The sequence below is a fragment of the Onychostruthus taczanowskii genome, unplaced genomic scaffold (genome assembly GCF_017590055.1).
Source record: "Onychostruthus taczanowskii isolate IOZ18803 unplaced genomic scaffold, ASM1759005v1 scaffold77, whole genome shotgun sequence".
Lineage (NCBI taxonomy): Eukaryota > Metazoa > Chordata > Aves > Passeriformes > Passeridae > Onychostruthus > Onychostruthus taczanowskii.
Window position 1 is genome coordinate 2,070,336 of NW_024505561.1, and position 21,996 is coordinate 2,092,331.

General features: G+C 37.5%; 1 protein-coding gene across 1 annotated transcript in view; it reads left to right on the top strand.

Moving 5' to 3' along the window:
* Positions 1-21,996, top strand: part of GPC6 (glypican 6) — a 716,537-nt gene that overhangs the window by 388,302 nt on the left and 306,239 nt on the right. Inside the window, 1 exon segment of the mRNA XM_041423396.1 lies at positions 2,809-3,200. Coding sequence (XP_041279330.1) covers positions 2,809-3,200 — 392 coding nt within the window.

The following is a 21,996-nucleotide window of genomic DNA, read 5'->3' on the forward strand; positions in this document are numbered from 1 at the left end:
AAGCACTGCAAAGCAGACTACCTTCTTGATATGTGGGAAATTTGCACACTAAAACAGCAAGTAATCCTTTACAGCAGCATTCATTTTGCTGGATGGGAGTTGATTGAGAAATTAGCACAACATGGGAGATCTCTTTCTGTCTGGAACTAAAAAGGTATCCAATTTTGTAGTTGCTGTTGATTTATTATTCTGATCCTGCCTGGGGTTACTGATGCAGATAGCTTTCTTAACTGTCTTTTGTGTCAAAGTGTACAAAAACTAACACTCCAACTTTTTAGTGGCATAATTTACCTTTAGCAGTAGCTCTCAAAGACTGGAGACCTGTAAGAAGACTAAAAATTAAATAACTGTGCTGCTGTTTAAAGGACATTAGTTTTCCTACAGAATATGTATGGCTTCACATTCGGGACTAGCATGAAATTTAAGCTTGTAGAGTTACTGGAAATGTTTATACCACAGTATAAATAAAGATTGTGACCAGCATGGACCACATTGTGCTGGATGCTGTACAAGCGGAGAATAAATATCTACCCCTCCCTGAAAAGTTTGGTTGGCTTCCAACAAGCTGACTGTGAGACTGCTAAACAATACACCCACACAAAGAAAGAATAAGCTAATAATCTCAGACAAGTGGAGCTGTCAGCAAACTCAGTTAAGCTTTGCTGTGACTGACTTATGCAGTGGCATGATCCTTTAAAATAAAGAGTGGGATTCCCAGTATAGCTATGGATTGGGAGGAGCCAGTGTGTGAGTTGTTTATAGCAGCCTCCCAGCATATATAGGCTGTTTTCATTCAATTGCACTGGTGGGAAAGCCTGTCACCAGCCTTAAAACAAATTTTAATTTGAGCCCCGGGTTCTCTGCCATGTTTTTGCTTTCTGGGTTGTGTGACTAGAGAATTAGATGTATTCAGCAGTGCAGTCAGTGTGCATTATTTCTAGAAGAAGAAATGCTGAAAGTACAAAATAGTAATCATGGTGATTTAGATGTCAAAGACACCACTAGATCAGGGCTAGCGGTGAAAAACAGCTTTGTTTCACTTTTCTCTTAAACAGAAACCTATATGTTGTAGATATCAAATTATTACACTTGGCAAAAAATTTTTATTGTGAGTGTCTTTTCCCCCCTTTTTATCCTTTTTTTTTTTTTCCCCCTTCCTTTTCCCTACCTAAACTATTTGGCAAAAGCACATCCCTTTCCAAAAGTAATGCATTCCTTATGAAGAGCTGCAGTTTTAATGACAGTTTAGACATTGATATATTTATTAGACTATATTTTCCCTTTAATAAATGCTTTGATGTAGCAAGTACGTACTCAGTGTTCTGTGTATACATTTCCATAATAACCCCTTTCCAGTTATCTGGGAGATCAAAGGCTGCAGCTATGCACAACTTCTGCCAGAAATAAGAGATTCTTTTCTTACTGAGTCTTTGTAGACTGGTCCACAGTGTTCAGTGCGTTCTGTTTTCCTCTGATCACAGTTGCAAATCCTCAAATTTAGTGTTGATTTTTTCTTGTTTAGTCTTAATTTCTGTCCTTTCCTTAGCATTGCAGTGGTTCTACATTTTTATGTCACTGTAGCCGTAGCAGGGCCCTGTGTTAAAGGAGTATTCACATGATAGCATTAGCCAAGAGTGTGAGAAGTCAGCACATCCCTGCAGTTAGCACACACAGATGTGTCTATGGGCAGTGTCCACAAATTAAGAATCTGGTATCCCAGACTTGGTGTGTGATGGATCCTGCTTCACTGCAAATCACTTAATTGCAGCCAATACACGTTTTGCCAAGGGTATTGCCATCTCTGCCTTGCTGTCTGCAATGCCTCATTTACAAACCACAGGGCTCTTTTCCAGAGTGATTTAAGAAGGTTGACAGCAAGCCCTGTAAAAAGATGGGATCTTCTGAAAGCCAGGAGATAGTAGTTCTCGTTTGGTCAGCTGGGTTTAAAGAACTGTTGTGCATGTTCAGTGAATTTTTTTGGGAAATCCTAAGTACCATATTGCAATCAAACAATCTGAACATAAGAGATTATTAAATATTTTTACTTTATCCCATGGGCTCAGTTTCTATCTAGTAAGAATAATTTCCACAAGCCAAAATTTAGAAATTGTTTATGGTTTAGGCCTCAGCAGATAAAAGGCATGGAAGAAATTATCTGAAATCCTTTCAAGAAAACCTTAATGCCTGCATCTCCAAAATAAACAACTAGCACAGACTGGAATTAGTAGGATGGTTGTGACATGACTGGTGAAGAGTTCTAGCATTGCTCTTCAGTAGAGTAAAAAATTATTGAAGCTACTAACATATTTTTACCATTACCTAGACATGTGACACTTTTAAGAAGGATCCTTCTCATTTCCACTCAAGTCTCTTTCAAGTTCTCTTCAAGAATATATGCAAATAAGTATTCAGACTTATTTCCAGGGTTTGCTTCTACGTTGTAAAGGCTTGATCAAAGTGGAATCTGAATTCTAAAATTATTACATTTTCAGTTAAATCATCATATTAATGACTTTACTTTTAGCTTAGAAGATTCAGTGTAATGGCTGTGGAGGGCCGAGGATTGCTATGTTGAAATAGTACGCGAAGAAGTGGAACTACCCTCAGTGAAGTTCTTTTAAACGGGTTTTTCTGCTCAGTGTTATAGGTTTTACATCTTTCAACGTTGATAGGGAATTCAGTTTATACTCTAGTAGTAAAGTGCTGTGGTATCAACCTATTAAGACAAATTATGAGTTAGGAATGCAATAAGGAGACCCTTCATACCTTGCTGTTATAGCCAGTAACACCTGCTTGTTTTCCCTGCAGAGTTTTTCCGAGAACTTCTGGAGAACGCAGAGCGATCCTTGAATGACATGTTTGTCCGGACGTACGGCATGCTGTACATGCAGAACTCTGAGGTGTTCCAGGACCTCTTCACGGAGCTGAAGCGCTATTACACAGGAGGCAACGTGAACCTGGAGGAAATGCTGAACGACTTCTGGGCTCGGCTGCTGGAGCGGATGTTCCAGCTTATAAACCCCCAGTACCATTTCAGTGAGGACTACCTGGAGTGTGTGAGCAAGTACACAGACCAGCTGAAGCCCTTTGGAGATGTGCCCAGGAAGCTGAAGGTTCAAGTGACTAGAGCGTTCATTGCTGCACGCACCTTTGTTCAGGGGCTGACAGTAGGCAGAGAGGTTGCAAACAGAGTATCCAAGGTAATCGGAAATCTGGGGGGTTTTTTTAGCTTGAATTTGTTCTCAACCTGCCAGACAACTGAAATATGTGTGCTTTTTTTTTTTTTTGCTTTTTTTTCGGTACAAGGAAATGTGTTTGGTTGGTTTTTATGCCTACCAATATACCCATCTTAAGTTCATAAATAGGGGCAACAGTTGTTTTCAGTTCCTTCTGGGGATATTAAGGCAATACTGACAGGAAAGCATTTCTCTGTGCTTAGGACACAGTGAAATACCAATATACATCAATGTTATAGCATGGTAATGATTGTCATTTGTAATTCAAAACTGGCTACATATATAAAAGCTGGGGATTAGATCAGAATTTAAATGTTTCAAACAAATTTATTCTGCTGTTCATTAGGAAAGCACAGCCCTCACAGCATTCATTCATCATGCAGCTGGGTGATGGGTTTTGTTAGAAATGTCTAGTCATGTTTCTGATGAGAAAATACACAAACAGTGACACCTCTGAAGCTTTAGGCTTACCAAAGGATGGTTTGATTCACATTTATTTTAGGTTTAATTATTTATCTATGCAAATATTTATGACAATTATAATCCTTGAGGGCTTCGCATAATTAAAGAAAAAACTGTGCAAAAATAACCCATCTGGGCACCACAAATGTGCCTGAATGACTTTCTCTCATACAGTATTTCAAAATCAGGTTTATTTTTCTGAATTGGTGTTCCAGCTAGATAGTTGCTCTGTGATCTCGCTATTTCACAGTCCTTGTCGTGTATTTGGACCTTGAATTCTGAACTACTCTCATGAGATCCACTCAAATACTTCTGAACAATAAGTGCCTGAGTGATTTGGATGCTTGGCCCATCCAATACTTGCCCACATTTACAAGCCTAAGCCACTCCTCTGCCTCAAGAGGACCATCAATTTGCTTCATTTAAATCACAGTCAGAAGGTGAGGTAGAGCCTATACACTGTACAGGAGACTGCAACTCAAGCACTCAGCAAGATGGGGCTTTTAAACTTCTTTTGACCTGTGTTATGTGATATTTTGCAATTGCAAGCTGAAAAGATGTGGAGCTAGAAATGTAGTCAGGAAGGGAGAGCCTGATTTTGTGTCTAGGAGACCCCATGGGAGAAAAAGGTCATTTTGCACTTAAAATTCAGTGGATGATATATGTGATCCTTGATAGTTAGCTAGAACTGAAGTCTCTTCCTCCAAGTGCCTTCCTGAGCTTCAGGGTTGCCTTTCTGTGATTTCTGGGACTGTCAGTTCTTGCAGTCTTTCTGAATGGTGGCAGGGTATCGCTGTGAAACCCTGGGCTGCCTAGTCTAGCTGGGGCAGCTTTTCAGCCTCCACATATGCAGAATGCGTACATCTATAGCCCCAGATTTTCTCTGAAGAGCGATGATGTCCCCATGGGTCAGGTTCTAAGTGAAAGCACAGAGCTCTGATGTCACTGCTGTCAGCAGGCATTAGGTCTTGCTGGATCAGACTGTAGAGAGTAAGCTATGTAATTCATGTAATAGATGCATAATTTGTGAATCCCTCACAGATTAAGGTCTGAATTGTCTGCTGAGATGTCACTTTCCCTGTGTATGTACATGACGGTACAGACTGTGCAGGTGTCTCCTTTGTCACATATCCAGGAAATGTTTTCCTCTCAGCCTCTGGGCTTTGGGTACATAAGCCCTCTCAAGAAAAGGGCTTACAACAAGACCATTAAATGATCCTATGATCCTATAATGAGAGCTGCTAGCTCTGCAGTGATACAGTGGGTCTTTTCGTAGTGTCAGTTGAAGATGATAACAGTAGCTCAATGCTACTGTTCAGCATTCAGTGCTTCTGTTGTTTTGTTTTTTTTTCTTTTAACATGAATGAAACACTTGAAATCATCATTAAAAGGGTTCAGTGGGTGGTGCAAGACACAAAAGTGTCTTTACAGACACATGGTGATACTCCATTAGACTACATCTAGAACACTGTGTTCAGTTTTTGGCCTTTCCTGTACAAAAAAGACATTGATAAACTGAAGCAAGTTCAGTGGAGGCCACCGTCAGGATCTGGACTGGATTACTTGTCCTTGAGCCTGTGGGAATGGGGCTTCTTCATTCTGCAGAAGAGGCTACTTCAAGGGCATGTAGCAGTTGCTCCTGCCTCTAGGGAAGTCATTAAAGAAACGCAGCAAAGCTCTTCACAGTGGGGCATGGTGTGATATGATGGGCGTGAGTTGAAGTATTTCCTCTTGTCCTATCACAGCACGCCCTAATGAAAATCCCATCCCCATCTTATTAATGTCCTTTAAGTGCTAGAAGTTTGCTAGTAAGATCTGCCTGGAGCTTCTCTTCTCCAGGCTGAACAACCCCCAGTCCCTCATGTCTTCATAGGAGAGGTGCTCCAGCCCTCTGACCATTTCTGTGGCCCTCCTCTGGACCCAGTACAGCAGGTCCATGTCTTTCCTGTGATGCTGAGGATTCCAGACCTGGATTTATTAATCCCGGTGGGTATTTTCCAAGAGCAGAGTACAGGTGACCTGTTGGTCACATTTCTTTAGGATCATTATCCTATGATCCTATTAAAAATTAATAAAATTTTGCTTAAATGTAGAATATACTTCGACTGCATGACTACATTTGGTATTAAAATCTTGATGCCTGTATTCATACCCACAGCATATGCAAAACAATTTCTGCCCCTAGGGACTTTGCGTTACATGCAGCCTGGTGAGTCAGATATGAAGAGCCCCAAGTGGCACCAAATATTCAAGATTAATAATTGTCCTGTGGAAAGGCTCTGATTACTCTGAGGAAGGATAGTTTGTTGCCATATCATAACTGTGGACTTTTATGGTGGTTTATCTACTGTAGAAAATGTCAAATCCTTTTCTTTAAACATAATTTTAAAAGACTACAACCATTTTTTAGAGTTAGAACATAACTGCAGCCAAAAATGAGACAGGTAAACATCTTTTGTTGCTATTTTGAATGTCATCCAAATTTAGCACAGACTTCTTTCTCATTGTACTCTAATATTGAGAGATTCTGTGACAAGAATGCCACATCTGGATAAGTCAGTAGAAATGAATAAAGACAGAAAATGAAAGGAAGAACTGTTGCAGTTCTTCTATAAAATCCTTTGTCCATTCTCTGTTCTGGCAGGGAACAGAGGGGGATCTGCTACCTGCAACATCACAAGCTTAAAAGATTTTTTGCTTTCTATTTGTGGACCCATTATTTCACTGAACTGCCACTGACTTAGAGAAATGTTGAGCCTACACCTTAAACACTATGAGAAAGAGAGTGACTAATGAGAAAGTTGGTAACATCTCCTTTGGGCCTTTATAGTCTCATCATCTTCTGGACCATTTCTGTAGAGGGTTGGTGGGTCACACACGAAGGATTTGTTTCCTCTCTAATGTCAGGGACATATCCTTTCTAATTTTTCCTCAGAGAGGTTGTAATGTCTTAAAACATTGCAGTCGGTGTATTCCTTGCAAAGGAGCTACACTTCCTTTTTTCAATGAGCTGTGCACTCAAGCACACTCAAAGGAGGCAACACATCGCAAACATTTTCCTCTTACAATAGGATTTTGCAGTTGAGCAATTTGCTTGTCAGTGAGATTATAATTTAGTAAGTCACACTTAGATAAATGGGGAGGGAGGATGGTTAGGACATCTTATTTTTGTAATTTTTTTCTAATATTATATTTCAGTTGCAAGCAGACACAGTTGCTTCCATCTGCCTGAAGTTTTATTACACTGTTTTAGTTGAACACTATTTTCATGATCTCTAATTACAATTTTTAATCTTCAGAGATTTTTAAATCTTTTTATTTCTCATTCTAATGCATTAAATTTCTCAGTGCCATGTTCCTATGCTGCTTAAATCTTCACTCAGTTCATTTTTTTTTCACTGGCTTGAATGGACCAGCTTGCTAAATTATATATATATTCTAGAAAGTTGTATAGGCATATGAGCAAAAAGTAATTATTTCTTAAACTGAGAATATTAACTCTTAATTTAAATCAATTTATTCATTAATATAGAAGAATTCCTAAAATATCTCAGGTTGAAAGGGCACTGTAAAGATCATTGAGTCCAACTCCCTGCTGCTTGCAGGACTAACTAGAAATAAATGATATTACTAAAAGCTTTATCCAGATGCTCCTTGAGCTCTGACAGGCTTGGTTCCATGACCTCTTTTCTGGGGAGACTGTTCCAGTTACCAGCCATCCTCTCATTGAAGAACCTTTTCCTGATGTCCAATCTGAACTTGCCCTGATGCAGGTTCAATATGTAATATTCAATATGCAACATCAGAACTGCCATTTTCGGTATGTCAAAGGTCTGTTTAGTTGATTTTACCTCAGTGGCAGTAGTTTAAAGGTCAGTATAGGAGCAGAGCTACTCAACTACCATAATTTCTTAAGCTCTAGGTAGTAGATGTTTGTGGACATTTTGAACTACAGTTTCAGAAATAATTAGTTAAATTTTCTACTATGTTTTTTTTTCAGTACTTTTTTAGATTCTAAAAACCTGGCTTTTCGGTTTTGATACCATTTGGTAAAAAAAAATAGTTCTGTCCTTCCCTGTTCCTCTGTAAAAACATAGCATATTAGCATATTATTGTTATTAAATTTAGTCGTTTTCAACTATTTTCCTAGATAAAATAAATAAATAAATGAAATAAAAAAAAAAATTTAAAATTAAAAAAAAAAAAAAAAAAAAAAAAAAAAACAAAAAAAAAACAAGCCTTCCTGACAAACTGTGATTTAGTATTTAATGTTAAGCTGGAGAAGCTGCTGAAAATATTTCTGTAGTTGCTCTTAGCTGTGATTACCAATAATGTGATAGAAAAGACATATGCATACTTTTCATGTTCATTTTTTCTTTGTCTGAGTTCTGGACACTTTGTGAGAAAATAATGCTAAGTTATTCTCTCTGAGTCCAAACAAAGCATTTTCAGTTATGGCAATAATCCCTTTGAACTGTCACCCAGTGGTGGAGGGTGTAAGCAGAAAAACACATGGGTAATTAAAATTTTTAAACAGGAGGGTCCAGGATTTCCAGGAGCATGTGATTCCTGAAATCCTTTTCCCAAATACATTAACAGCTGAATTAAAACAATTTTCACTCAATCTTTCCTTGTGAACTGGTTCTGTTTTATACATGCATTGTTTGGTTCAGAACTCTTCCTTATTTAATGAAAAAAAAAGTCTTCATTGGCTCTTGCACTAAACCTGCCTCACTAGGTACAGCAGGTGAGTGCAGAATACGTTTATTTACAGAGATCCAGGGTTTAGTTATTGTTTGCTAGTTTTGCTTTTCTCTAAGTTTGGCCATTTTGTGTTTTGGTTTTTTGTCTGAATTTGAGCACTTTCTTTCCATTGTATGTTGGTATAAGGACAAGAAGAATTGTTCTGAGCTTGGCTTTGACTTTCACACTTGAAAATTCATGCTACCAGCAACCAAAGTAGTTTTTATACCAGGAGTAAAGTGAAGCTTGGCTCAGGGGCATCATTAAGAGCAGTTAGTGATTTTGTTAGTGGCATAAACATCAAAGACTTGTGACCCAGCCACTAAGAACTTATTTCATTAATACATTTAAATATTAATTATCATTTATTACAAAATAAAAAGAGGTTGTTACAATACTTTTCTAATTGTATGGCATAGGCTATATATCTCCTTCTTTTTAAACCAATTAAAACCATTCATCCCCTGAATATTATTAAATTATGTTAATATCAGACTTCTTATTAGGAACCTAGTGATATATGAGCAAAGTGAAATAAATTCAGTAATACAATTATAAGGTTAAACCCAAGATTAGTAGTGAAAAGCAGTCTCTAGTAATTGCCTGTGATTACTTCTACTTGCAGAATGCCAGGCCACTGCTTTTCTAATGTGCTGAATCAATATTCTTACAAACTCTGCTTTTCATGGTTTATAAATAAACATTCAACATTTTGTGAGAGGCATAAATAAAGGCCAATATTGAATGACACAGTGATTCAGAATGTAATTATTGCAGAGGGGAGGGAATATGACATGGTGATAAGTCAGGTAATTAAAAGCCAAAACAAATTGTACTTTAAGCCTGGAAAATGTGATTTGCAGGGTGTGACAGATAAAGAGCTATGTGTCCTGTATATTTTAACTTCATTGGCTGAAGAGATTTGGCTTGTTAAAGCCACAGAAGAAAAGGAAATCTAAAAAGACTATGGTATTCAGCAAACTTTAATCCTCAGTTCAAATTGTTGGTTTAGGAACAGCCCAGCTGAGCAAGCAGAGCTATTATGATTGCATCACTGTCTGTTGTTTTAAGGGTTTTTTCAGTAATTAATTCTTTGAATTTTCATTGAGTTAACATGTATTTACAAGAACTGGATCACACTGTGACATGAATGGGGCCACATTCTTTTTTCCTCTTCCTCTCCCTTGATGTTCCTCAGGTGGGAGCCCAAGGTTGATCCAGCCAGGGGTGCTTCAGAGCTGTGATGTATCTGTGGCACAAAAGCAGGAGTGAATTGTATCCACACTTGCACTCTTTCTGGGAAGTATCCTTTGAATTGACATTCTTCAGCTGTGCTGAATACCTTTCCTTCTTTTTTGGAAAGAAAAGGCACATAAACTGATCTAGTTAATTGCACACATTGCATGGAGAAATAAAACGGATGCCTTCAAGATATCCCAGACATACTGCAGGTGCACTGATCTATTTTCCACTTTGTGTGCACTGGAATCGTCAGATGTTCCAGAAGAGCAGTCCAGGAGAAAAGGCCTAAAATGAAACAGCAGCTTCAACAAAAGGAAAAAGGCAGTAGGAGGTGTACAAAAGCTGTGGTCTATGTCCTACCTATGAGAATTGTCAGATATAATCCAGCCTGGCCTCTCCATTTCATAGGTCTTTAAATATCATTCAGCTACCTTGGTATTGAACTTAACAACCCAAGTTTAACAGAGTCATGCTGCTCAGTAGGACAGTCAGTCTTGCTGAGTACCCCTCTGGGTAGGTCTGCTGTTTGGGTTTGTTCCAGCTGTGTGCCACATCACATCTCAGAATCCAAAGCAGTCCTGTCTTTCTGGGTTTTTTTTGTATCATTCATCATTCATAAACAGAGATCTTCTAATTGCACTTCTTTTGCTCAGTTTGTGGTTTGGGTTTTGCTCAATGCCTACTGCACAGCAAATACCACTTAGTTCAGCTTTGCATGAAACTTCCAACTATAAATTAAGAACTGTAATGACACTATTTTAGTTTAACAACATTATTAAACACTGACATGACCCATTAGAAAATTAATTGTTTTAATCAAGGTTTTGTGCAGGATTGCTGAAATGCACATTTTACACACAATCCTTCAAAATTTTCTATCAGATGTATTTACCACCTACAAAAGATGTTGATATGGCACCTGAAGAAAATATATTAAGAAAAACATTAGAACTTTTTTAGAGGCATTCCTGGAAAAAAGGATGTATCCTAATGCATATCATGATACATGGTCAAGTCATGATAAAAATAATGGTGAAGAAATAAAACTCATCTAGGAGCTTGCTGACACCACTATATTTAGAAATTCTGTAATTAATCTTGTAGCAGGTTTTACATTTTTGCTGTTTTAGCACAGGGAAGTGAAAGAAAATTCAGAAGAATCAAATGGAAATAAGGAGATTAAAAAGTCTGTAGGTTAACCAATGCAAGGAGATCTAGATCATCTTACAACTTGCTGACTTTTTGGAATGACTCCTTTTACAGATTGTCTTAATTCTGTTTCAAAGACAGCCCATGGAAGCACTGTTTTTCAATCATGATTTGAGAAAAGCAATTAATTTTATTTCTCATGTGAGCCTGAAGCAGAAAACAAATCCTAATAAGTTATTTGGCCTTCAGGTTTCTATGGAAAACATTAGCCAAAAAACTATCTGATTTACCTAAAATGCATCAGGAATGCTAACTGGAATTTAAATTCATATCTGCTTTAGTGTTGCAGTCAACAAAGTCATCAGCAAAATAGTGAGGAAGTCAAATTTCTTTGAGACTTTCAGATAATTAAGTCTGAAATCAACGATGTGGATCTAAGTTCAATTCTCAGTTATTCAGGCGTCAGTTACAATTTGCTTCATTGTCTGCTTAAGCCTTGCATCTCAAAATACATCTCAGACAAAAAAAAAAAAAAAAGATGGTGTGAGCATAGGAATACAAAATGAAGAACTTAATTGTCAGGAAAATAATTCTGGTCATCTGTGAAATTTTAAATTTATCCACATACTCCAGTGTGTGCTTTTTATGGGAGATTTTGTGATGCAAGCTTGCTGAGTTTTTTCCATAATCTCTTCTGGAAAAGATAAAACATCACTTTCATTTGGCCCACATGTTTAAGAACACCTTTACTTTGGCTTCTTCTCTTTTCCTCCTTCTCCTTTTGTTTTATTTTTAAGCCCTTAAAAAGAATTGAGTTCTTGAGAAAAAGTTAAATGTACCAGACCAAACTGGGGAAAAAAAGAGCTTTGAATAAGATAGGAGGATCTAGCTGACCTCAGATGAATACCTGTCACCTTTAAGTGGCCAAGAGCAGAAATTAAGAATATAGAGTGAGGATTGTAATGCAAAACGTGCCTGTTTATCCTTCATAATTCTTGGTATCCTTTGGCCACTGGTGTAAAAGACTCTGCAGTTGTCCAACACCTCAGTGCAGTTTTAGCCTGCAAACAACTTCCCCATTCTTGAAAATGTTTTTTTTTTTCTTTTAAAACTGCCACCGATGCTCTGATATTCTGGACTGTCCCAATACTGTGCAAGTCTGACTTCTGGTCTTTGATTTTAGAAGGTTTAGCAATTTTGTATGAATACAGCAGTGAATAAATTGCTGGATTTCTTCAGGAAGCACACACAGGCTCTCCACTTAACCATCACTTACGTGATCTTCAGTATCAATCAGCAACAGAATTGCATCTACACTTGCCTATTGTGTTCTTCATCCCACAGTCCTTTCATTCATGTTCATGTGTTGGCATTATCTGTGGATATAGAAGTGAGTGTGTATAAGGCAATTGCTGGCAAGCTGACAAAGCTGAGCAGGACTAGTGCACTCTAATTTGCAGTTCCTGAGTCAGCTCTCTGCATACTGTTATGCAGAACCATCAGCAGCTCTCTCCACAGAGAAGACACCAATCTAATTGTCCTATTTCAAAGGAGGTTTTATGCATCTGATTGGTAGAGAGACGCCTGAGCAGCCTAAGATACCACTTGAATTTCACAAAAGTAGCCTTAAATGTTTTAGTACCAGAAAGTGGGAAATGACAAACTGTGTTCTTCTTCCCTCCAGAAATTTGCTGACTCAGGAGTATTACCACTCTGTAGATGTGATGGAACACCAAGTCAGCTGTTATGAACCCTGTTTTTCAGACATGTCCCAAAACAAGTGAATGCATATGGATCTAAGTGCTCCATCTTCTCTGTCCAGAAAATGCAATAATTGACCTGTTTTGGTCTGTGGCTGCATTAACTCCCACCAGCTCAAGCCTAGGAGCCATGGGAACTTGTATGGAGAAGCTGCTCAGCTCAACTGCTGTATTCTTTAGGTCTAAGACCTTTTATGGGAATTAGGTTGGATCTGGCCCATTGCCTTTCATACCTGCCTATTTCCTAGTCAATGAAAGAACTATTAGAAGTATTTACTTGTCTGATTTCTTCAGGCTAAATCTATATTTTGTTGTTGCTGGCTTTACCTGATTATATTAATATTAGAGTGCCATTCAATCTATTGTTTATTTGAAACAACTATTTAATTTTGTGTGCTACTGTGCAAAGAATAGCATGAATGGGGGGGGGGAAAAATCAGTTTTCCTCCTGAGTGTTAGTTTTGAATTTGCACTGACATTTTCTTTGAATAAGTAGTGGCTACTTTAACGCTTAGCTTGAAATTCAGCAGAGAGACAGCTCACAGCACACTGCTGTCTTTGGTCCTTGAGATCTTAAGGTAAACTACAAAACAAACTGATACCACATAGGGTATAGGAAGACAGAACCAAAACATGTTCAGAAAGCACCTGGAAGCCTACCCATCATGAGTAAGGTGTAGTTTTATAGGAAAAATAGACCACTGTATATCTTTCATGTTCCACATCTGTTTGTAAGTAACAGTGTTCATCTGCTTTTCAAGGACGTTGTATAGAAACCAAAACACAAGAAAAACCACCCTCAGAAACTTTCATGCTGGTCCTCAAAACTGATTTTTTGTTTTGTGAGCCCTCTGGATGTTTCCTAGCCATAAGTGCAAGGTTAAAGAAATCTCTTAATATGGCATTTTTATTGTTACATATTTTTTCTCTATCATCGATATATAAAGCTATGATAGAATATGCCAAATGGAAATTAATGCAATTCAGTTTTTCACTTAAATCAGAGTTAAAATTTGGTGAAGAATGTTTGCAGATTTATTTATATCCTGCAGTCTCCAAAGCTAACAGAGAAAGCTGGCTGCCAGTCTCTACCACTATGCAAATACTTTTCCTTCCATATGGTTGCAGAAATATATTTAAAAATATTAGGGTTATGAAATAATAATTTATACATTAAATTTTATTCAAAATCAGAAAAGAGGGAGAGGAGTAGGGACCCAGACAGTGAAATGTTAATACCAAAATGGCTCAGCTGTCTTACTGTTATCCTGAACCCAAAGAAAGGATCCTATGGCCATATCATATTTTTAGTCTGATTCCCTAAAACTGCTTTTGAGAGAAATGTCTTCTACACTTAGACTAGTACTGAAGAACTATGAATACACATATATTCCTACAATGCATATTTTATATGTAAAAGTCTATTCTCTATTTCAGATTCAGTGTGTGCCTCCTGCTCTTCTTCCCACTTTTCACTCCTTTTGACTGAATCAGTAAAAAGTAACTTAGCTATTGACTTCAATGTGAACTTGATTAGGGTCTGATTGTTCAGATTTATATCAAGTCAGGTTGAAAACAAAGGTTTTAAGGCAAAGGTCTTTAGAGGGAGATTGAAGAACTTACTGATGGAAATATTGCTGAATAAATTTGGATCGAATAAGAGACTTTAAGTTAAGAAATAACCATTTAAAGGCATAAGAACAGCACTACATGTAAACATAGATAAAAAGTTTATAAACTATCTGTATGTAGTATAATTTGCATAAAATCATCATGAGTGGAATTTCACACACACAATATTTTAGTTTAACATACTGTAGAAGTTTAATGCATTTCTGAAGCTTATAGCCTTACCTGCCACCAGGAGCATGCCCCGAACAGGGGAGCACTGTGTTCACAGTTTCTAAGGGCAATTCCTGTGGTTGCCAGTGAACTGAATATGGGCTGACAGTGTGCTCAGGTGGCCAAGAAGGCCAGTGGCTTCCTGGTTTGTATCAGCAACAGCGTGGCCAGCAGGACCAGGGCAGTGATTGTGCCTCTTCACTTGACAGTGCTGAGGCCACACCTCCAATTCTGTGTTCAGTTCTGAGCCCCTCACTACAAACAGACACTGAGGAGCTGGAATGTGTCCAGAGAAGGGCAATGAAGCTGGTGAAGGGTCTAGAGCACAGGTCCTGTGAGGAGCAGCTGAGGGAGCTGGGGTTCTTTAGCTGGAAAAAATGAGGTTCAGGGGAGACCTTATCACACTCTGCAACCACCTGAAAGGAGGCTGTAGCCAGGTGTGGGTTAGTCTCTTCTTCCAAGTAAGAAGCAATGGGATGAGAGGAAATGTCCTCAAGTTGCACAAGGGAACATTTAGACTGGATATTTGATTTTCTTAGTAATCATAACAGAAAACAATTTCTAAACTGGTCACATTAAAACATAACAAATGTAATAGGCAAAAAACTTACAGCTGTTGGTTAGTACCTTTGGAGACATGCAATGCCTGTTTATAGAATCCTTTTCAGCATCAATTTTATTGACTTTCTCTTTTCCAAAGATAGGAATCTGTATCCTAGGACACAACTAATTTTGTTCTGATTGCTGTCAAAAATACTTCCTGATTTTTGGCATGAGGTAAAGGGAGGATTTTTCAGCTGTCCCCTCAATTGAAATGGTGGTCAGAGAGCAATAACAGCAGGAAAAAGTGAAAATCTCACTTCCCCATCTCTTAACTGTGAATGAAGTGGGTCAGAAATAGACTCTGGCATGTATCAGCCATAAAGCAGCCAAGAACTGCCCTTATAAATATTCAGATGGAAGGGTTTGCTGCTGGTAGGATCTGAAAACAGGTGTAATTTGAACTATTTGTAAGAGCAATTTTTTTCTAAATGTAAGATTCTTCAAAACAAATATACACACTAAAAAAAAATGTGTGCTGATAAATTGTACAGATAAATTAGTTACTTCAATATCAGTACTTTTCTGCCTTGGTGTTTTGTCTTTTCTGAATACTTTTGCTCTATTTAACCAGATAGATTTGCCTTTCAATATTATTCACTTTGAGGAGAGTGGTCACCCTGGGACCTAATTTCCTTTTCGTGTTTCTTTTGCTTCTTTGTTTACTTTGGTTTTGGATTGGGTTTTTTGTTAGTTTGTTAGGTTTTTTGTTTGTTTTTATAAGAGTTGATAGATTGCTGGGTTTTCCTTTTTTATGGTACATGAAATGAACCTGGCAAAGGAGTTACTGCCTCAGTAAATCTGAACAGCCATTTTTGGGATCTGCTTGGGAATTTGAATGAGTCTCATCTCAAAGCATGTGGTTCAGCTAATGAGAGAACTGACTTCAGATTGTTCCATATATTATATTCTGGCTTAGTCAGAAAGGTGTAAACTGATTTAGTGTGAGAGAAATCTCTTTTGCCTCAGGAAGCTGTGGATATGGTAGACTGTGGAATATCAGCCACAATTTCACAGTGTTCAAAAGGGAGCTGTAGTTGGAGGTAACACCTACGCTAGGTTGGCCTTACTGTGAGAGGGAAGAATCTGTTTGATCATGTAGTCTCATCTCCACACCTTATCAGTCATCCTGCTTTATAAGGTAGTGGACTAAAAAGCACTCAGAAAATTTTTCATTGGTCTGATAATATTGTATATATCTGATAATATAGATTGAGTCATTTATTCAAGGGACTAAAACTTTACCTTGCGCCAAAACTTACTTTCTGAGCTAATTAATTACACAAATTGAGAGACTTCTTACCTCTTTGTTTCAATAACTTCTAAAAAAATGCATTCCTGTTTCTCTTACACAGGTTTTATACACTTTATTGTAGTTTTAGTGCATATTTTTCATCAAAAGAATAAAAAGTCTCTGTGACCTTACTACGCTAAGAATCAAAGACTTGTAGTTGAAAGCCGATCTTATTGGCTTATTTATTTTTGTAGAGATTTATTCAGAGTCACATTTCTTCAAACCTAGAGGCACTCAGGTTGGCCTAGATAGTCTGGTTCATTAAGCCAAAGTATATTACCTTATGTAACAGAATTTCAGAAGATCCTTACTTTTGGTAAACCAAGGTACCTTATGTTTGGAGTATATTTGTCATAGGCTTCTTCAATGAGCAATAAGAAGAGTTAAGCATCTCCAAAATGCAGTTCTCATCTCCAGACACATTGATTAACTTTACGACATCGCTGTCTTTCTTTACCAACTATAGATAAGAGAACAACTCTTCTTTACATTCTTTATCTATATGGATGACATTAAATGGGGAGAAAATCCAGTCTGTTGATATTAATGTGCAATATAATATTTTGTAGCTGTTAAATTAGAGATTGTTAGGATTTTTAAATTAGAGATTGTTAGGATTTTATCTTAGGTACTTACATTAAAGCTTCTCCTTCTTAAATGACATAAATACAATTTTTAATGACATTTTATTCAGCATTTATTGGTCAGTCATTGTGGAAATTATTCTGAAAGGAGAACAGACCAAGGTAATGATTTTCTGTAGAAATCGGCTGCTTTAAAGGCAACAAATGTACAGCTTTAATGCGGTTTAGTGTTTTGGTGTATTAATGGACTTGACTGAATAATAAAGGATAGATGGTTGAATATGTTTGAGTAAAAGTAGACCGATTTTCCTTTATGTAAGTTAGTATTTCTGAAAATGCTCAGTTTTGGAAACTGTAAATGAGTTAATCACAGTATTTATGTGAGGAACCTGCTGTTAGTTGGTCAGCAGCTGAAGAATTTTGCTTTTACATAAGAGATCTAAATACATGGGTAACTAGTCAGGCATAAAATTATCTAATTAAAATACAGTCTGTAAATAAATAAATTGTAAACATAATTTCCCAAATTCTGGTTGTAAATACTACTGAATAATGAGGATATCAACACAAATAGAAAATTATCAGCATTGGAAAAAAACCTCCTGAATCCGATAACCTGTAAAACTTGCAATGGTATTTCGTCACATATCTTGATTAAGGTTATGACATAGAGTTTGTATGTAGTTCTAGCCATGAAAGTTGTTTAGTGATATATTTTCTGTTTTCATCATAATCTGCAACTCACATTCTCTCTGTTGCTCCTCCACATACTAGATGACTCACACAGTAATTAATTTGCATTTGGGGGCAGGGGGGAAGGGGGTTTGGGTTTTTTGGGTTTGGTTTGGTTTGTTTTTTGTGGGTTTTTTGTTTTGTTTTTGGTTTTTTGGATTTTTTTAAGAAAAACCCTGATAACCCAAATAAGTTTAGATGGCTTATAGACTGGAAGCTCAGTTACTCAATCAGCACCATGGACATAAATCACGTGTAGCAATACTGCAGATAAGTCATGAAATAGATCAAGACCAGGATATGTGTTTATGCAGTACAACTGCAGTACCTCACTTGTTGGCCACATTGGATGTGCTCAGATGTTATTCATCTTTTCACTGCTGGTTTTGCTGTGTTCGTGGTGAACACTGCAATTAGCACCGAGGTCTTTGTAGCACTTACATTAAAAGCATAACATTAGCATGAGTGTTAAGTGTCTTGGGAATACAGTTCGTGTCTGTACAACTTAAGAATTTATATTGCTGGGAAGGTTTTTAAAACCCAACTTTAAAGAGTTATGTAAAAAGTTATGTAAGTACATAAAAGGATACATAACTTTGGTTGGCAGAAAAAGTCATGACCAATAGGAGTGGGAAACATGACTAAGGTGCAAATATTGTATTTACTGAAGCCTTTTTTTGATATCTAGTATCCCATAATCAGTCGCAGCATGTGCTTAGAAATTTTTCCCAAGCAAACGTGATCTGTGAATCCTGTGTCCTTTTCCAATAGCATATCAGTGCTTGAGACAGTTTTCTCCCATAAATATACCTGTGTGAGCACTTGAAGATTGTGCCTTTTGCTGGATATGCTGGACACCAGTGGTCTTCATGGGCTGCTCAGGATACTTACAGTATTTCACCTTCTGGCAGAGTGAAGTGCCTGAAACCACCATGTCATCCTCTCTTCTATTGTTGCTGTATCTCATTTTGGCTTGGGCACTTGGCACTGGCATGCCACTCTCTGAGGAAACAATGTTCTCCATGCAGATGGGATGGCCTTGGCAGCGCAGCAAACCCTCACCACCTCAACCCACAGTTGACTGGCAGCTGTGTCCTGGAAAACTGGCATATTACCTTGCAAGGGGCACGCTGCCATCCATAGACAATAAGGCACCTTGGCAGCAAAATGATCACAAATTAATATCAGCTGTTAACGTTCAAGGACTGATTCCAAGTCATTTGGGTTGGCTAGAAGCATGAAATCTTTATTCTCTTTATTGCTAAATGCAGAAATCTCTATTGCACACTGCCTGGTGTCTTACCCATAAATAAGTCTAAACTGAAGAGTAATTCTCCATATAGTATTTACAGCACAGATATCTGCGCTCCTTCATAAATACACAGCAATAGACACTTTTCAAGAATATTTCAATTTGAAAAATCAGAAAATATACTGAATATTTTTGGCTTTGATATCATATCTTACCCATGTTCTGAGAAGCAGTCTGTGGTCAGTAGTGAATTAGACTGTTCTCAAAGTTAATAAAGAAATGTTTCATATCACTGCCTTTTCAGAACAAAAAGTAGGACAGAAATGAATGCTCTGACTCTTGCACATGAATGCAGACCATACCTTTCTTAACCAGAATATCAGATAGTGCAATAAAATAATGCAATGAAAAGCATATATTAGGAAAACTTAGCTACCATTTAAAAATGTAATTTTGATCTGAAAAATGTATCAGGAGACATTTTGAATTAATTTTTCTTCATAGATTATTTATCATATTTTAACAGATTTCCTAAAATAAAATAGAAGGAGCTTTGAGTTAGCAAACCTGAATGTTAAAATAAGCTCAGTTTGGCTCATATAAAGATTTACTGAGCCAGAGTCCCTACATAGTTCTGTCTTGTCTCCAGCTGAATGGGACATTTGCAGAAAAGATTAGGATGCTACACTGAACAGTTATGGAGACCTAAAAGCACGAATAAAATTGAATTCATTCTCTTTATTTCTGTGCAGTTTGTAGGGCTAAGAAGATTGAAAAAGACCAATTTTTTGATTCTTCTTGCCAGACACTGAATGCATATAGCTGGCTGGAATGCTAATACCGTGATGACATTTTTGCATACTGTATTCTCAGACTAGAAATGAATTCTGATTTATCGCACAACTTTTAGGGCAATTTTATTTGACCTTTTCTAAATACTACATCCATTTATCTCTGGGCAGCTGACAAAGTCTCTTTTCCCTGTGACATGGTATTTGTTAGAAAATATGAAAGTTGAGGTTGGTTTTAAATTACTGGCCTCACATAGTTTTATTATGAAAAAGGCTAATAAAGTGCCCTCCCCATCCCAATTGTTCAATATTGTCAGAACATTTTAATTGTGGGGTTTTTTTCATGGCTTCATTTTTCCCAGGTACTTTTAGCCAAGGTAGGTAGATAAATAAAAAGGAATGGAGGAGTGAACCCTGCCTTCAAAGTGGCACAAATTAACTCACATTAACAGGCCCGTCACCATGTGGAGTGAATGATGTCTCTACACATTTATCCACAAACTAAATTTATTTTTTTAACAGGGGTAAGTAACCTTGGACCCAGGCGGGGAAAAAACAGTGTGGGCCGAATGGTATGTGTCAGTTTTCAGCACCTCTGTGTCCTTTCACGGCAAAATGTTCTCAGGACCATCATGTTGAAGTTCTGCTGGGCTTTGTGTTCTAACTGCCAGCAGAGCAGTGATACACAATAAACTGGCTGCCAGCTGGGCTGAGAAGACTCACAGCAGGGTGGGCAATACACAAGAACCCCGTGTGGACACATCCGAAATGCGGCTCTCATCCAGCCGCTCTGAGGATCTCTGCAGTGCAGTCTCTCCAGCTGCAGGTTTCTCACAAACACAGAGCAAACAGTGTGAATTCTTTGGGTATTCCAGTAAGCAACAAATTTACAAAGGGGGAAGAATATGCTGTCAGCACTTTGCTCACAGTGCATTGTAAGGTTATGAGAAATCAGGCTTAAAAACCATAGAACTGTAATTTTTTGAAAATAACTGAAATCTCAGTAGGTGGAGGTGTTCAAGTTTATGCCCCTCTGTTTTATTAAGTCAGCCCACATTACTAAGCTCACAAGGTGAACTCACTGTGAGAATTAGCATTCACTGTTTGCAGAGTTTTCCAGGCCTTTATTTCAGGGAGCAGAGATGGTGCTAATTGCAGGGAGTGGGGCTGTGCATCCAAGGAGATATGGGAGTGATATTGTGTGAAGGTACCTATTCCACATTCTAATGGGAAGGTTAAACATTCTCTGCTCCCATCATGATAAATCCTTGTCTGTCTGGACCACTGAGCTGCTCCTTCAAGAGAGACATCATGCCTATGAATAATTCTGGCAACATTTTAAAGCAAATTATAGCATGGCTTTATGGCATTTTCCACACTGTCCTCACACAGAAAGGATTATAGATGTCAATTATTTTGTCTTTTAAAGAGAGAGATGAGATTCTCTGTACCTTTCTTGATCCACTGCATAGATGAAAATGCTTTTATGATGAGGTTGCAAGACCTCTAAGGCTGATTAATTGCACATAAAATAGTAGTATGAGAGAATCCTGTTAAGAACAAAGAAACTATAAAATGATCCAGATGCAGCTGCATCTCAGCATTACTTCATATGCTGGCTGTTAAACATCTTGCAAATGCTGTTGACTCCTCTTGAATGCAATTCTTGTTAACTGTACACTAATCCTATTTGCATTCAGCGGCTATGTAAATTTCTTATTGTAGGTTGTTTGGTTTTTTTTATTTCCCTGGAAAATTGCACTTGTATACAAGAGATCCTGATGATGTTATTCACATAAGGAACCAATATATTGCACACCAAGAGGCATGACAATCAATGCAAAACAGTATTATGCATCTCAGGCAAATATCTGAGACAATGTTATAGCTTAAAAGAAACTGAATAATCTCTTAATAAACTTATTCTCTGAATATAACATTCAAGACATATTTTATTGTTCTATCTAATGAGCATTCTGTGGTATTTTGTACTTGCAGTTCTGCTACTGTTTGTGACATGTATCGGTATGTTGACTTCGTACATTAGTTCTGACCTGGCAAAAGACCTAAAAGCATACTCATCTTTAAATCTGAGATACTAATTCAAAACTAAGAGCATAATTTAAATACTTTTCTAAATCAGAGCCAGAGTCTCCACAAATAAAATGCAATATGAGTATTGAATTTGCAGAAATCGATTTTTCCTTTTAAAAGTGAATGAGATTTATTACTTTTACACAGTGTTTTTGGAGTATTTCACTACTATTTAGCAAAAAACATATAGAAAGAATAAGTATTATTTCTGCAAC